Source organism: Vipera ursinii (assembly GCF_947247035.1).
Source record: "Vipera ursinii genome assembly, chromosome: 1".
NCBI classification, from domain to species: domain Eukaryota; kingdom Metazoa; phylum Chordata; class Lepidosauria; order Squamata; family Viperidae; genus Vipera; species Vipera ursinii.
Window position 1 is genome coordinate 294,259,416 of NC_139512.1, and position 18,071 is coordinate 294,277,486.

Here is an 18,071-nt window from a genome sequence, read left to right on the forward strand (position 1 = left end):
TTTCTAAAAAGTCTATAATAATGAGAACGAAGCATCGGCACTCATGGATGCATGCCAGAATCTGAATTCTCCACCCCCAAACCCATCATATCACGCACAACTCCCTCTCCTAATTACACATCATTAATCACATTCTCCAATTAGCCCAAAAGGCACCATTCTTATCTAATTTATACATCCGGGTTAGCATACTTCTCCCCGCAGCTTCATTATTTTCAGAGCAAACAGTTTGAAGAAAAAGGCTGCCTCTTATATTGTCAGAGCAAAATCATCCAATGTTTGCAGCGTTGACATGAGCATTCTTAATAAACTATCAAACTTCCAAATATACCCATCAACCCAAAAATGTGCATTATACGTAATTGATAACCTATTTCATATATTTAATAGGACTGGTACTACACAAATAACATTAATGTGAATATATACTATTGTACTCATAACACAGAACATTTGATTTCATCATTTGATTAATGTACAAAAAAGGGAAAAATCTATCTTTAATGACAATCTCAATATTGATATTATGCTGAAAATGTTATTTTCGTTTGGACTTTGTCAAACAACTGATTATAATAGTAACACATGTATTCTTTTATTAAATTCTTTTTAAATTTATTGAAATTTATTGAAATACTACATGGCTGTATTATTAATAGTACTACTACTACTTATACCATTTTTGTTATATGAATGAGTTGTCCTATTCATTTTGGAATCAGTCTGAAAAAGTACACTAAATACTGTCTCCTAGATCTGGAATTCTCAATATTGCTTGGCAAATGTTATTTTTTATTACATCTTATAAGATTGTGGTATTTTATATCAAGCATGGAAAAGCATGAAGAAACATAACTGTTATAAACCTACCTATCCACGTCACTCAGGCTATCAACCGGTGAGCCCAGCCTATCACATAACCTCTTTCTCTCAGGTGTATCAATACCATAACGATCATTGCCAACAGTGATCCGCAAATTCTGTTCCACTGAAGATTCAGAGTGTCGACTTCTAGAACGCCGACCTGGGGAACGTGAGCGTTGACCTGGGGAACGTGAGCGCTGACCTGGGGAACGTGAGCGTTGGCCTGGGGAATGTCTCTGTAATTGGAGAAAAGTATGATTCTATCATATAGGCTGTTATTTAAAAAAAACAAAATATAACCAGAGTATATAATATTATTGCGATTCAGTTTGGTGTAGTGATTAAGGGACCAAGATGGAAACCATAAGTTTTAAGCCAGTCTTTCTTAACCCTAGGAATGAAGCAGTAGCAAACCACTTCCAAGAAACCCTGTCAAGAAAACTGCAGAGATTTGTCCAGGCAGTTGCTAGAAGTCAATACGGACTCAAAGGTCGCAAAAGGTGATCACCTGACCTTGGTACACTGCAATCGTCATAAATATGAGTCAATTGCCAAGTGTCTGAATTTTGATCATCGTGCGACCTTGGGGATACTGCAGTTGTTATAAGTGTGAATTCAGGAATTCTGGGAGTTGAAGTCCACGAGTCATAAAAGAGCTAAGGTTGCCTACCCCTGTTCTTGAATATCCTTAACATACAGGAACTGTACACAGTAATCACCACATACTTGTACTCAACTTACGACCACAACTGAACCCAAAATTTCCATTAGGCAAGTGTTAAGTAAGATTTATTCCATTTTATGACCTTTTTTCCCAGAGTTATTAAACGAATCACTGAAGTTGTTAAGTGAATCGTGTACATCTGTCTACACCCATTGACTTTCTTATCAGAAGCTGGCTAGGAAGCTTACAAAAGGTAAACATATGACACCAGGACACTGCAACTGTCATAAATATATGATGATTATCAAGCACCCGAATTTTGATCACATGAGCATGGAGATACTGCAAAGGTCATAAGTGTGAAAAGCAGTCATAAGTCTCTTTTTTCACTGCTATTGTAATTTCTAATAATCACTAAATGAGTTGAAGTAAATTGAAACTACCTGTATGAAGGCATTATTGTATCAATAGTTTTATGTTCCTATTCCCTAAGTAGATTCCATGCATACTAAAATCAATACAGTACTAAATGCATACAAAAGACGCACAAAAGCCACAACCCAAGCAATAACTACATTCAATATTTCAACTTCAGATACATAATAGAGTCAATTATATAGGTTGGAAATTTTTCCACAGAAAATTACTTACCGTAGTTATATGCAGAAAATACATATATTTCATAATTTTTTTGCAATACATAGATGCCATTATAAATAGAGTTAAGCAAATTTGGCCCTTGATTATCTCTCTATTTCTCTCCCTCTCTCAAACAGAGTAAAAACAAAGTAAAAATAAAAGCAAAATTATGATTATTTCATTTTCAGCAAATACCTGAGAGCAGTGTTAACTTTCTTCTCTTTACAACAGGGAAAGTTGTAGATGTTTTAGATGTTTTAGTGTATTTTGATACCTTCTGAGTCATAATAATGCCTTTTGTGGGAAAATAGTGTAGTGAATCACTATAATAAGGCCATTGAAGGAGAAAAGAAAACTGTAAATACTGTAGGAAGAATGGGGACAGTATAAAAGAACTAAGAAATATAGTAAAACATTATTCCAGTAATTCTGATTCTGTAACTATATCTGCATAATGTAAATCTTTTAAACTATTTTCAAGGAAGCTTGATTAGTCTTATGTACTGAGATCCTAGGGCCGTGGTGGTGAACCTATGGCATGTGTGCCACAGGTGGCACGCAGAGCCCTCTCTGTGGGCACATGCGCCATCACCCCTGTCCTAGGCCTTCAGTTGGGTTTTATAAAACCTTTTTGGTTTAGGGCTCCACCGCCGTGTGCAAAAAAAAAAGTGTTCAATCAATCAATCAATTTCAACTTCTTGCGGGGAAAAAAAGATCTCACAAAGTTGGAATTGATTGATTCAACTTTTTAGTCCCACCTACTCTGGCATTACCATCACAGCCATGCACACCCAATGGGCCATGCCCACTCAATTGGCCACACCCACCCAATGGGCCATGCCCACCTGGCACCCGACAATACGTAAGTGGGTTTTGGGTTGTAGTTTGGGCACTCGGTCTCTAAAAAGTTCGCCATCACTGTCCTAGGGGTATACTGACTCAACGGTTAAAGCCCAGTTTGAGACCTGAGTGTTGTGTGATGTGCAAAGCACCTGTTACTTGCCGCACCTCCTACCTACAACAATTCAAAAGCATGCAAATGCGAGTAGATAAATAGGTACTACTTTGGTGACAAGGTAACAGCATTTTGTGCACCTCAGCATATAGTCATGTTGGGCACATGATCATGGAGAGTGTCTTCAGACAACGCTGGCTCCTCAGTTAAGAAACAGAGATGTGCACTATCTCCTAGTCTCGGAAATGACTGGACAGGGGAAACCTTTATCTTCCTGAGATCCTAATTTATAAGTTGAGTTGTACAGCCTCAGTATTATAATTTAGTGATAGAGGCAAAATCTAAAGGTAAATTGAGCAGAAGTATATAGCAAAACCCCAAATGGAAAAACTGCAATGGATGTAGTTGAAGGCAGGTGGACAATTAACAAGGTTGTAACAAGAAAAAAGTGCACATTGCTTCAGAAATATTCATTAATCTACATAAGCTTATCATTAATCCGAGTACGAATTCATAAATATCACCAATTCAATATATTTGTGTAATGCACTATCATAGTCAGGATTACAAACCTAGCTGTTTTAACTCCTTAATATTACTGAAAATAGATTTATGCCCCTTCTCTTGTAGCTAGAGGGTATTTTTAACTTTTGAGTTAGATGGAATGCTAGTTGACACTGGATTTTTCAGTCCTGCTTTTAAAATATTCCATTTTTTCTGGAACATGGCTATACAGAAATACTGTAAATAAGTAAAATCTTATCTGGATTCTTGTATTATGCTGAGTTATATGGGTGGTTTAGCATGTGGTGTAAATTCAACCACTGTAGTTGTAAATCAGGGGTGTCAAACTGTCCCGAAGTATTGCAACTTTTTGCCACTGCCTGCAATGGGGAGGACATGGTTTTGCTATGATGCATCCAGCCTGCGGGCCAGCAGTTTGACACCCCTGTTATAAATGACATTTGATGCCTTAGTGTACTGTTTCACCTGAAACCAATTGTGATTTAAATTACTGTTTCAGTTTGGATGGGTGGTACAATGATTAAACCTTTAACTTGGATCACTGATTTTCAACTAGATATACAAAAAGAAATTCCATTGAATTCATCTGACACTTTGGACTTTAAGCAAGAATCTTTCATTTGGTTGAAAGAATCATAACACTCAATAGATCCCAAAAGGAAGTATGAGATTCATTATTCTCTGGGTTCTTTTTTGTAAGATCCCAACAAATATTTTATTACAGTAGATTTGTAATTCAGATCTATATATCATAAAAGTGAGAGCCAGCTTGGTGTAGTGGTTATGGCATCTCATTAGAAATTGGGAGACTGAGTTCTATCTAGCCCTGCCTTAGGCACAAAGCCAGTTGAGTCAGTTATTTTCTCTCAACCCTAAGAAGAAGGCAATGGCAAACTACTTTTGAAAAAGCTTGCAAAAAAACTGCAGGGACTGGTTCAAGCAGACTCTGAAATCAGACATGTGAATAGGGTAAAAAATATTGTACAACTACTTTAACCCTAACTACTTTTACATAATATCATAGTCTATTTATGGTGTCACTTCAGATGTCATAACAAAGTATGCTCAACTTATCACTTCCTCTCGCTTACATTTTGAATATCAGAACATTTTGTCCTCTCCTTCCTTCCTTGTTTTGTGCAATTAAAAACAAATCATGTTTACATTACAACTTGTGGATAAGGCATTCCTTTCTTCCCACAATCTGAACTACAATATGGATTTAAACAACGCATCAAATCATATTACAAAATATGATTTATAAAACCATAGAAGTATTTATAATGTACAATCTCAGTAGAACATCCAAACTAAAGTAAATTATTACTATTTCAAACCCTACAAAACACTGACTCTAAAATCTCAGTAAAGAGCCACACACGTTAGTGGTGCATAAGTGGCACACAATTGCAGAACCTGTGATTTTATAGTAAATATCATGCACACATGGCTGTCCCTAATTTCAGTGTCTACCCTCACAGCTGTCTGTGCAAACAGTTGTGAAGATATTCTTTTCCATAAAAGAATCAAAGATTTTCCTATCTAACATTTTCTGTAACTGTGATTTACAAAACACTGATACCTAACCTCTAAGCAGTCCTTATTAAGCATTTTGCTAATGACATATTTTAAGTTAAATTAAAAATAGAAGAATAAAGTATATGCCAATGCTTACATAATCAAGTTAAACACTGACTTGTTTTAAGCAAGGTGTACTGAATAATGAGTTCACATATTGCACTGAACCTAGACATATCACATAATGAAACCAGAAAATTCTTACTAGAAAATGAGTCCTATTTAACACAAGAAATTGCTTTTCATTAACATTTAGGACTGCACTATATGTCGTTTTCTTTACAGAAAAAGATAAAATACCGAAGACTAAAGATTTTGAGAGTCTAGAACAGCAACAATACTGAACAGAGCAGGCAAAGTAGCCCAAAGGGAAATAAAAATTACATAATCAGTTTTGTAGAAATTACTTCGGAATCCCGTGTGTCTGGCAGTACTGTGTAAACCTTACTGAGCTAAAGTAGCAATTTAGAGGTGAAAAGAACACTTTTAGCTGCCTTCACACAACACACTTAAGTCATGGCTTGCATCGCCAAGTTTTATCAATTGCCTGAATTCGCAGAACACATCCGCACAAACCACAACGGCTTGATCAAACACAAAGGCGACAAGGCACAACAAATGAAGCCGGGCACATTTTGACTCAGCAGCAGCCCGCGCGAACTTCGGGAACGTGTGATTGGTTTTTCCTCCTTGGCAACACGCGAACGCTTTTTCCTGCTTTCCATATAGAACCCCTTCAGATTTTGCTTTAAAGCTGTTGCCGGGCCGAAACAAGTTTGCTACACGCAAGCTTGCAGTCATTGCTCAGCCCAAACCAGGGGTCTTCAAACTTGGCCCTTTTATGACTTGTGGACTTCAACTCCCAGAATTCCTCAGCCAGCTTTGCTGGCTGAGGAATTCTGGGAGTTGAAGTCCACAAGTCATAAAAGGGCCAAGTTTGAAGACCCCTGGCCCAAACCAAAGACCCGGGATATTAAGATAAGTCTTGGCAGGCGGGAAGCGGGACATAAACGAAAGCAAGGATGCTCTCTGGACGCGAACGCTTGACAGCCTCGCGGCGGGCGGGTAGAGAACCGTTACCATAGACGTGGGGAGCCGCGGGGGGAACGCGGGGCGCGTATTCCGAGGCCGAATCCCCAAATGGCCGCTATTCGGGCAATAACCCCTCGGACTTCCTCGACTAACGGAGAGCGTACCCTACTACTGCGACGAGGGGATGGCGAGCGACGAGAAGAGCGACCGCCGGACGGCGAGCGGTGGCGGCGGCCCCGCGGAGATGGAGAACGGGAGCGGCGCGGGCTACGGCCTCGAGCTGACCCGGGGGTGGGGGCGATGGAAGCACCGGACCGGGGACATCGGGAGCCTGGACTACTGTTGTCTTTGGGCCGGCTGGAGGAGATCATGCTCGAGCGGCCGCCACCGGGACGGTACATCATGCACAGGCAGCGGCGGCATGAAAGGCCCCCGAGGCCTCTCGCCCCCCTCTCTCTCTCTCTCTCTCTCCCTTTTCTCGCTTGACCACCCCGCGCGGAACGCGCAGGCGCGCCGGGTGCCAAGTTCCGGAAGCTTTCTGCGTGCGTCCTTTCAAGATGGCGGGGGGGGGGGGAAGGGAAAGCGCGCGTCGCGGGAAGAAGGCGCCGCGAGATCTGCAAACCGAATGTGCCGTGGGGTTGAAGAGGAAGGATGGCGCTCACCTGGTTTGGGCAAAGAGAGAGAGAGACGTTCGCCATTTGGTTCCTCTGAAAGAGAGCATCTCCGTCATTCTGTAGGTGTAGAACAGGGGTAAGCAACCTCGGCTTTTTTATGACTTATGGACTTCAACTCCCAGAATTCCTGAGCCAGCCAAGCTGGCTCAGGAATTCTGGGAGTTGAAGTCCATGAGTCATAAAAGAGCCGAGGTTGCCGACCCCTGGTGTAGAAGATCGTAGAATCTCGTGCTACCTTAAAGGCCAACACATTTATTCAAGTGGTATTTCCGACGTCAGAACCGTATCGCAAACGATGCTCCTAAAGGAAAATAAATAAAGCTTATTCTTTTATAAATTGTATAAAATGTAACACCAATGAATTGCATCAAATGTAACACTAAGATGTGGGGCTATTTCCTGCTCAGACAGAGGACTCACAAATGGTAATCAACAAAGTTTTTTTGAAATGTTAAAAAGCTTCAAAGAAGATAGGACCGTCCCAAGGTTGCAAGTAAACAAGATAAGATAGGTCCCAAGGTTGCAAGTAAACAAGAGAAGATAGTGACCGATGTAAGGAAGTTGTTACAATAAGTCTTTTGAGTGTAAAAAAGCTTCAAAGAAGATCTTTTAGAAATGTAAATGACTTCAAAGACTAACTTAAGTTTCTTAGGGGGGCATGTATTGAGAAAAGAAAGTATAAATGCCTGGTTTGAAACTTGCTCAGTGCGCTCTTTGAACCCAATCCAATTTGGGAAGGATCTAAGAGGCTGCGTTTGCAAACGCTTGCTTTATTATTTTCAATTTCTTTTCAATAAATCTTTGTTTTTGTTAAACAGACTTGTCTTCGAGTTATGAGTATAAAATTTTGGGTTTTTAAATCTCACACTCCTGAGGACAGAGATGCACTTAAATTAAATTCTGCAGGCAAGCAGATTTTCCACGTTTGTTTTCTCGATGTTGTCACCTGCAAATGGGTCTCTCAACTCTATGCAAGTATCCTCCGAAACAGTTTTGCAGAATTCAACAGCATAAAGGAATGTGAATTCTGTTGGCCTGCAGTAGAAAATGTATATTTACTGTAATACATATGATAGACTAAGATTTGACAACACTTTCCTATATTTTTCCTTTAAACAACATTTCCCACTAGCAATTGAAAACCTTGAGTGGGCAATCTATTTATCAAGGCCCCTCCTCTATGTGGTATACAAAGGGCTATTTTGCACAGGTGCCTTAAATTGCTTTCCCTATTGCTATAATAGCTGGAGCTGAAGTTGAATTGAGACATTGCTGTCCAGATTACCATCCATTCTTCTGCTAGAGCAAGGATAGGGAACTTTGGCTCTTTTATGACTTGTGGACTTTGGGCCAGTCACTTTCATTCAGCTCAGCCCTTACAGGAGGAAGAAGGAAGGAATATTAGGTATGTTCACTGCCTTGAGTTATTAAACATTAAATATTAGAAATACAAACTCTAAAAGTATGTTTTTTAAAAAGTGACCAATTTCAATACACGTATTATGGTAAGTTAGGAGCACTATTACTATAAGTTTGTTGTCACTGTGAGTTGAGAGGGCATGAAGGGAGGCTCAGCCAATCTCACTGTACACATGTTGTACTTTGATAATAAAAGTTCATTCATTCATGGTGGCTCACAAGGTTAGGATGCTGGGCTGACAATCAGCAGGCTCACTTTCAAGACCCAATTGCTGCCGCAGGACGGGTGAGCTGTCACACATTCCAGCTTCTGACAACTTAGCAGTTTGAAAGGGGGCAACTGCAAGTAGATAGATGGGTACCACTTAACGGGACACAAAGGGAGCCCCCAGCTGAATGTGCCCCAGGCAGTGATGATGTTACTGGCTAATACTTTCACCCAGTGCTTTTTTTTTTTTAAAGGGCCAGAAATCAGAGGTGCTGTCACTGGGAGCGATGCGGGTGTCTTGCTACGGTGTCGCCGCCCATCCTTTGCACCCCCACCCCTGCGGCTCAGAGCCACATGCCGTGGGAATTTCCCTCACCATAGCCGCCGGGGGGATTCCCCTCCCCACAGTTGCCACGCCACGGCCCGTGCTGAGCCCCCACCCAGAGCTGTGTTCCTCGTGGCAGTGGTCTCCGGCGCCAAACAGCTGATGGCCTCCAGCACCGGCACTCGTTCACTTACTGCCCCGTCACTTCCAAATGCAGTAAGTGAGTGAGCGAGCAAGTGGCGTTTGGAAGAGTTTGGAAGCGACAGGGCAGTAAGTGAGTGAGTGAATGCGCAAATGGCATTTGGAAGCGACAGGGCAGTAAGTGAGTGAGTGAGCAAGAGGCATTTGAAAGAGATGGAGTGAGTGGGGGAGAGACTGAACGAGGTGCCTTTGAAAGAGACAGGAGTGAATGAGAGCGACGAGGCATTTGTGAGCAAAGTGTGAGTGAGGGGGGGGCTTTTGTGAGCGAAGGGTGAGAGAAAAAGGGAAAAGTGAGGGGGAGAAGGGAAAATGAAAAGGCACTGACTTCTGACTTTCTCTCTTACAGGAGTAAAAGGAAGCATTAACATTGAACCTCAACTTTTTGCTTTTCTATAATATTATAAACTAGCCATTTCTATAACAATAAATGAATCTAACCAATGAAACCCAAAATCCCCCCCCCCTTTTTTTTAGTCATCAAGTTTTTGACACTTTGTTAAGCACTGGTGGTGCTTGAATATTGTCATGTCCTAAAAGTGGTACAATTCTGAAAAGGTTGAAAAGCCCTGATGTAAATGCAGCCTAAATTGTTTATTGCCATCCTATTTGCAAATATCTTACTTACCTAGTTGAGATGGTGTAGTTGGGCAGCAGGGAGGGGTGCAAAGTTCCTGCCTTCGCTGCAGACTACTTGCCTGTGCAACGTTTGCCGGCCAGGTCTTTTGGCGTGCTCAGCAGCAATTCGTATTGGCTTTCGAAAGCCAATAGGCCAGGCATAGGCAACCTTGGCTCTTTTATGACTCATGGACTTCAACTCCCAGAAGATGTTACATAACATCAACTGGAAGATGTTAAACTGTCCTGTTTCTTTTCTTCCCAAAAATTGTGTTAATGAGTCCTCTCTAAGCTCTGCTGATCAGCTTGTCCTGGATTGTTTTGCCGCAAAACAGAACGGTTTACAAGTTGCAGTTGAGACAGCCCATCTCATTTTAGATATATCACATATATTTGAATATTGTAATTAGTTGCATGTGCATGTTCAGCAAGTGTGATATATTTGTGCTGGCATTTCTAGGCCTCCTTCCAACCACATCCAGAAAAATTTGTAACAAACATTGGAATTCTCAATGCCATGTTTGGTATTTCCCAGCAATCTGTTACTGGAAGGAAAAAGCAATCCCTGCTGCATTACTGATCCCAGAGAAGCATTTGCATGTATGCAGGTATCCTTAGGGTGCCATAGTTATGGATGAGAAATATTGGTAACAAAGCTGGCATTTCTGGATGTAATACAGATATTTTGGACTTATTTTTGTTTCTTTGCATGTTTGATATTTTTAAAAAGGGATATGCTACTGACTACGCTTATGCACATATGTAACATCTTTTGCTAGGATACATGACCACTGCTTTTCCAGAATGTGAAAAGTGAAAGATTGTGACTAAACAAAATTTTAATGTACAGATAATACCACCAGAAATTATTTTAGCCTTTTTTAATAAATGTTGTTATTGATGTTAAGCTCACCATGGAAAACATCATATATTGTTATGTATCTACTAGGTTAATTATTTAAAGACTGAAGTGCAACATAACTATTCTGAATAATCTATTTTTCAAAACACACAACAGTCCAAACAGTAAAAGTAAAGTCCAAATTAAGAATATTTCATTCTTAAGAATTGTTTAATTTAAAGTGGTTTAGTTGTAATAGATGGTTATAGATTCAAAATAGTTTTCAAGAGTATTTACAAAAGATACTATTTTTTCTAGCATCAGCTAAATTAGATATATTACACTGAGAAAAATGTTTCTCATTTCTTTCCTGTTACCTTTATTGATTTCATTGCAGATGTTAACATAGGAAATACATTATTTTGTTATCTAATTTTACCTTCCAAAAGACAGAAGCAGATGAAAAATGTGAGGTTCTTTCCTGTTGGCTTTTTTGAATTAGCTGTTTTAGATTCTAAAAGTTTAGTTCCTAAAGAAGTAACCCTGTAAATAATTTTAATGTCCTCCTCTAGTGCAGGCTCTTTTATGACTCAAGGACTTCAACTCCCAGAATCCCTGAGCCAGCATGGCTCAGCTTGGAAACCTCTTTCTTTCCCCTCAGCGTGGCTGGCTCAGGATTTCTGGGAGTTGAAGTCCACGAGTTATAAAAAAGAGCCAAGATTGCCTATCCCCGCAATAGGCTTTCGAAAGCCAATAGAGGGAGCTTTTTTTTTTTGCAAAAAAAAAGGTGCCGGAATGCCATTCTGAGCGTTCTATCAGAAAAAAAGCCCTGCTTTCATCATGGAAGTGCTTTGGAGTTTTGATTAGGAAAGTGTAACTATAAATTGTCTTCATAATCCCTAATATTTATTATACTATATTGCATACATATAGTTTCTACCAAAATTCAGTGAGGTAATTTTACATTACATCACAATAATCTTTCCTGGCAAATGACAAAGGGTTTTATATAACTGCCTGGAGTCCACAAGTTATCTTTCCAAGCATTAGATTTTTAAAAATTAATTTAAATTAAAATTAATTTAAAACAATTTAATTTAAATTTGCCCCTACAAGTGCTAATTTGTAAGCAACATTGTTAGTAACTCAGAAAATTCCACACTATATCACATTGAAATATAACTCGGAATTAAATATTAAGATCCCTTCAGGGGCCTAAATTTATTATTTGGTTGCAACTTCTTCAATCTTAATAAAAAAAAGGTATGCTAAGTATTTTTCAATCTTTCTCTATCCATAAAGTGCAGTACTGTAAATGAACATTTTGTTGGAAGAAAAGTCTTCATTATGGTTCATCCAAGCTGGGAATAAACATGGCAACTGCTTTGGGAAGAAGGTTGTAGTATATTGGAGAGGAAAGCCAGACAGAAAGATGGTTCCAGCAGAAAAGAAGGACTGACCACATGTAAGGAGTAAGTTTTTATACCCTCAGGATATAAAGTTGCTTCCTGTTCCTGTTTGAAGCTATTTCCTGTGTCATGAACTTTGGAGCTGAGTCTGAGTGTGCTCTTCTGGCATTCTGATGGTGATGGGTTGATCCTATTATGTCCAAAGGTCATGTCCTGCTTCCCTGGGGCTGGGGTATGTAGATTTTAGGTGTCTTTGGCTTCTTAATGTTCTAGCTCCAACCTTCCTGATGGTTCACATTTGCATATCTATAGAACTGGTTTTTCTGCTTGGGGAAAGGAGACCTGAGACTATTAAGAAATCTGGGCATGCTTTCGAAAAGCAGGTAAAAATGCAAGTAGAAAAATAGGGACCACTACGGTGGGAAGGTAACAGCGTTCCGTGCGTCTTTGGCGTCTAGTCATGCCGGCCACATGACCACGGAAGACGTCCTCGGACAAACGCTGGCTCTTCGGTTTTGAAACGGAGATGAGCACCGGCCCCTAGAGTCGGAAACGACTAGCACGCATGTGCGGGGGAACCTTTACCTTTACCTTTAGAACTGGTTTTTCTGCTTGGGGAAAGGAGACCTGGGGCTATTAAGAAATCTGGGCATGCTTTCCTGATTCTTCAATATCTTTTAGGAAATATATTTTTCTGCCCTTTAAATATTTCCTTCTCTGGGGAGCTGACTTCCCACAATTTGATGCAGTCTGCTCTCATGCTGATATAAAGTGCATCATTCTAAACAGCAGAGGCTGCTCAACTGGAAAATAAATACCACAGTATCTGGAGCACAAAACATTCATAGAGATAAAAAAAATGTAGAATAACACAACTGTCATTTCCAGTTCAGTGGAAAGTTATTCAAGAAATTCACTGTTATGAGAATGATGACATAAGATACGCTGTAACATGAGGTCCACTTCTATGGGTTAACTTTTTTTTCTTTTTTTTATTGAAAAGTTTTACATTTTTTTTTAAAAAACAAAACCCCTCCCAACCCCCTCCCCTCTCCCTAACCCTCCCCAACCCCTCCCTCCCTTCCCCCTCCCCCCTCCCCGACTTCCCAGAGCTCAATACAGGGTATAAGAATACAAGCAATCATAGTCTACCTTTTTTTCTGTATTCCGCATAGCAGTATAAATTAAGACACAATTATACAGCATGGGAAAAATTGGCTTTGACGATAAACAGCCGAGCGCACAAAACTTATTCGCTCTCCGAACATCTCTTCACAAGGAAACCAGGCGTAACCTCGTATTTTTATGTGAACCAGTCAATTCTACATCGAATTGTAACTGGCCTCCCTTGTCGAATCTTGTTTTCTAAAAACCATATTAGGATTTCCCAGAAGCGGCGGAAATCTTAGATTTTTCCCCTCGCCTCGGTCACCAGCTGGTTCTTTCGATCCTCTAGCGCAGCGGTAGGCAACCTCGGCTCTTTTATGACTCATGGACTTCAACTCCCAGAATTCCTGAGCCAGCCAAGCTGGCTCAGGAATTCTGGGAGTTGAAGTCCATGAGTCATAAAAGAGCCGAGGTTGCCTACCCCTGCTTCTAGCGCGCAAAAAAAAAAACCGGCAACAAAAGAAATCCGGAAGTTGCGTTCCTAAAAGGAAACTTTGATAAGATCAGTGTTAAGGTTTAGGAAACAAGTCCGGCTTTCGAATTCCGGCTCAGCTTTTTTTCTCTCCCCCCCCCCCCTTATGAATGAAGCGGGCGATATAAAGGGAAGTGAATCCTCCGATCCATAAACACGGAAGGTGTGCGTGTGAAGTGTCTGTGCCGGGCATATACGGGTGGTTTCGATTTCTTGGCTGGTGAGAGTTTTGCATGTGGGTGCTCAAAGTCTCCCTGGCGACCCCCCTATTTGCTTCGGGGCGAAGCAGCAGCATTTGTAACGTACAAAAAGCATTCTGATCAAGGCAGTTTTATGAGACCCCGGCAGAGCGTTTTTATGTCTCCCGTAGGAACGACCTTGGCTGATGCCGGAAAGCTATGCAGGGGAGGCTATCATGGAGCTGGTAGTTACTGGATGGGAAGCCTTGATCCTAGTAGTAGTAGTCTCCGAAGGTCCCTTGACAGCAATATGGCTTGCTACCGTTTTCTTCCTAAATATTTTTTTTCCCCAGCTCTCTGATCTGTCTTACAAACCCTACAAACATGTCACTGTACTCCTTAAAGGATATAGCGTCAAACCAAACTAGCCATCAATCCTTAGGGTTTGTGAGAGCCTTCATTTCTCCCAAAGTTTACATTTGTTTATATTTTATTTGTTTTAGCAAGTTCGTCCGTCTCGCGTCATCAGAATGTGACTCTGGACTGTGTAAAACCAACAACAGTTAAAACAATGTAATACTTGCTTAATATTGATTTGTTTATTTGGTCTTTTTTTTCCTTTAGGAATTGTTTTCCTTGACTGTTACATTTTTTTTCTTGGAAGTAAGATGGAAGAGGTTCTGGCTGATCTGTGTGGGACTAGTTCCATACATCCACTTCCTCTCTGGGTTGAAAGCAATGTTGGACACTGTTTTAACCAGCTGCTTTTAAATGTGGCTCCTCATGTCATCCTTGCTGTAATAAGTGCCTGCTACATAGGAACACCAAGGTACCTTGGGGTCTCTAAATTAACTCCTCTCTCATAAAACATCTCTTATTTAATTTTACATAATTGCATGCTGCTATCTTCTATGCTTCTGCTTCCCTCTCCGTTTCTTGTCTTCATTCATTCATTCCTATAGGTTAGAATGACAGAGATGATGCCATTTAGCCTCCCCTTTGGGGAATCTAATCCATACCAATCATTTTCCTGAATTTTTATCCCTCTGTCACTAGAAACAGAACAAAACTACCAAGGAGACAGAGACAGATATTCTTTAAAAGTGCTCATTTTCACAGGACTCTCAGGGAAGTTGTCTCAGACTCCAGATTGTTTATGCGTGTTAATTACTCTCAGGGAGTAATTAATTTGGCCACAAACAAGATTAACTAACATTTTATGTTAGCTAAACGATCATTTGTATGGATTAGAAAATGTGTGACATACTTACCTGTCACCCCACCACATCACCCTCAGTGTACCCAAGTATATATCTACACAAATACAGTTTAAGAGATTAATCATTCTTTTTTCATTGAATAATGTTCTCAAAAAACACACCAGAAAGAGCAGCTTTTTGTCTAAATCATCATTCACTTCAGAAACTGGAGAAATATACCATTTCAAGAATAAGGGGGGAAAGAATATTAGAAGAATACTAATACCGACTTAATGCTTTAATTTTTTTCCCTTTATTAGGTCTTTCGGCTCACAATGTGCATACAGACTGGGGTGGAGATGCAGAATTGCTGCATCTTTTATCCTTGCTGGTTTGTCCATCCTTGATGTAATCCCAGCAATCTTTTGGCCACAGAAATTGGATCCTTTCTGCCTGAAAGTTCTAACAAGTGGCACAGCTGCACTGGCATGGCTTACTCACAGCCTGGCACTTCTTGCTCTCTACAGATCTCCATACAGTTTCAGCCGTGGTCCTGCAGTCCTACCGATTTTTGCCTTCTTTCCAGTCCCATCCCTTATTATCACAGTGGTATGGCGCTGCCAGACTGAGTTGGGTGAGCAGCCTGTTCAACTTGCCACAGCCCTCAGACTCACTGTTCTCTGCCTCCAGTTAGCTTTCCTACTTCTCTGTCTCATTGGGTATATCATCCCTGTAGGCAGTCGGCAAGACATTTTCTCAGTCAATGACCCCACGCAGCACGAACCCTTGATCACTTCACAGATCTCTGAATCCACTTGGGAGGCAGTGGCAGAGGATGGAGAGAGCTGGCTTTCACGCTTTTCATATGCTTGGATGAACCCTCTTATAAAGCGTGGCTACCAGTGGAAGCTGAATAAGCCACAAGATGTCTATCAACTCCCTCAACAATTGCAGGCCAGCAAAGTGTGTGACCGCTTTTACTCCTGTTGGCTGAAAAAGACAGCTCTTGGTTCAGAAAATGAAAGGATGTCTTCCACAAACCATTTCTTTGCCAAACGCAATGTAAGAGAAAATGGACTTCCAGCAGGTCTTCAAAATGCTCCCAAACCTGTACATCTCCTGTCAGTGCTACATGCAGCTTTTGGCCTACGTTATTATGGACTCGGCTTTCTGAAATTGGCTGGTAGTCTCTTGGGATTTTCTGGGCCTCTGCTTTTAAATCTCTTGGTCAGTTTTATGGAGTCACATCAAGAACCTCTTAGCCATGGAGTGTTGTATGCACTGGGACTTTTTGCAAGTTCCTTCCTTGGTGCCATTTTACGTAATCAGTTTTATTATGAGATAAACAAAATTACACTTACTGTACGTACTGCAGTTATTTCAGCCATCTACCAGAAAGCTCTCCGGGTAAATGGAAGTAGCCTGGCTAGCTTCACCACAGGTGAAATTGTCAACTTTATGAGCACGGACACTGATAGGCTAGTCAACTTCTGCTTTAGTTTCCATGAGCTGTGGAGTCTTCCTTTTCAGTTTGCTGTCACTCTCTACCTTTTATATCAGCAGGTAGGCATAGCCTTCCTGGGTGGACTGGCTCTGGCTGTGCTACTTGTGCCCATTAATAAAGTTATTGCTAATTGCATCATGGAGAAAAACAAGGAGATGCTAAAGCACAAAGATGTACGGGTCAAGGTAAGGTGAGAATTTATGACTTTGTAATTCTTCTGGTGCATGCATATATGCTCATCACACTATTCCCTTTTGGGGTAAAGAACATTATACAGAGTGCCGAAAAAGAATGAGAAATAGTGGGCAAAAAAAAGTAAGATTGGCTTTAAATTCATTAAGTATTAATAAAAGTATGTTAGGTAGTAGAAATAATAACTAGGTCTATATGTTGCATCAAGTTGCAATGATCTAGTAATATAAGCCAGGAGACAGTATCTCAACAGATAATGTGACTCAAAGACTGTCCTAGCCAGTGATAAAGTTCTACATTTGGTTCAGATAGAAATTCAGGTTTCCAAGAGAAAGGGATATTGAAATCATAAGATCCACAGGCGCACAGCAGAACCCAGTTTTATTCCTGAGGACAAGGCTTTAGGTAAAGCTTTCACTGGAGAATTTTCTAAGAGTAGCATGTGGTTCATGTTAATCAGAAGAAGCGCTATTCAGGTTTTCTGCTATAGGTCACTGAACTAGCTCCAGTTAACACTGAGCTCCTACATAAAGAAAAATGTGGACTCTACAGAAAAAGCTTGCAATATGCATGTTTCTACTGGCCTTCCAGGTTCAACACGTGAAACACATTTACTCATAGAATTGGGAAATGCCAACTTCACATCAGTGGAGACCTCTACTTCATTCAGGAAATCCAGAGCTACGGCATCTGTAGTAGATCGTGGTTCTGGAGATAATTACAGAAGTTAATTGATTGTATGTGAAGCGTGTGCTCTACGAAGTAGTCGTCCCAAAGGGTCAGTCCTGCCCAAAGGCTTTCATATGTACATTGAAAGGATTGGGGATTTTGGTTATAATAATGTAGGCTATTTCCTAATTAGATTTCTCCTGTGGAATGGCTCTGACCTATTAATGGAAGGAAATTGTTCTGTTTGCAACCTCCCACCCTTTTGAAATATTTATTCCATTATATTTCTTTGTAGAAATAAAGAACAGCTGCACAAAATCTTTTGGTTATTTTGGTTACTAATCCCTCCATCTTAAAGCTTCTCAGATAGATAAGCTCTTTTTTTTTGTTGTTGTTGTTCTACCAGCACCAGAAAGGAAAATGTTTTCTGTTCCCTTGTGCCTGATCCAATCAGCTGAAAGCTGCACTATACAGATGGTGTAGTCAGCTTACAATTGATCACTCTTCAAAATCATGAGAAACCCCCTCCCCAAAGCTGCTTATGACACAGTTTCAAAGTTACAATGGGCATGCAGACATATGACCACATTTTAGGTGCTCGGCAACCAGCCAGAATTTACAGATGTTTGTGGCATCCCACAGTCACATGACTTATGATATTTTTGTTGAAAACCGGCATCTACTCAGTTTCCAGCAGAAACCACCTATAGCAAATAATAGGTTTGTTTAATGACTGCCAC

The 18,071-nt window shown here is 40.5% G+C and overlaps 2 protein-coding genes across 9 annotated transcripts in view; one reads left to right on the forward strand and one right to left on the reverse strand.

Annotated features, from left to right (window-relative positions):
* The window catches only part of LOC310643150 (zinc finger protein 318-like), a 40,042-nt gene extending 33,326 nt beyond the window's left edge, over positions 1–6,716 (reverse strand). For all 5 annotated transcript variants that reach the window (XM_083367245.1, XM_083367243.1, XM_083367242.1 and 2 more), the window contains exons 1-2: positions 6,422–6,716; positions 871–1,100 (exon numbers count right to left, since the gene is read on the reverse strand). In XM_083367245.1, coding sequence (XP_083223371.1) covers positions 871–1,100; positions 6,422–6,661 — 470 coding nt within the window. In that variant the 5' untranslated portion in view covers positions 6,662–6,716. The remainder of the gene's footprint in view (positions 1–870; positions 1,101–6,421) is intronic.
* Positions 6,717–12,095: 5,379 nt separating this feature from the next.
* The window catches only part of ABCC10 (ATP binding cassette subfamily C member 10), a 33,749-nt gene continuing 27,773 nt past the window's right edge, over positions 12,096–18,071 (forward strand). For 3 of the 4 annotated variants that reach the window (XR_014490786.1, XM_083349124.1, XM_083349125.1), the window contains exons 1-3: positions 12,096–12,181; positions 14,392–14,596; positions 15,287–16,655. Coding sequence is in view for 3 of the 4 variants with exons in the window: in XM_083349124.1 (XP_083205250.1) it covers positions 12,145–12,181; positions 14,392–14,596; positions 15,287–16,655 (1,611 nt within the window). In the remaining variant the exon portion in view is untranslated. Of the gene's footprint in view, positions 12,182–13,629; positions 13,809–14,391; positions 14,597–15,286; positions 16,656–18,071 lie in introns of those variants that run through there. The other variant, XM_083349126.1, reaches the window with a different exon arrangement.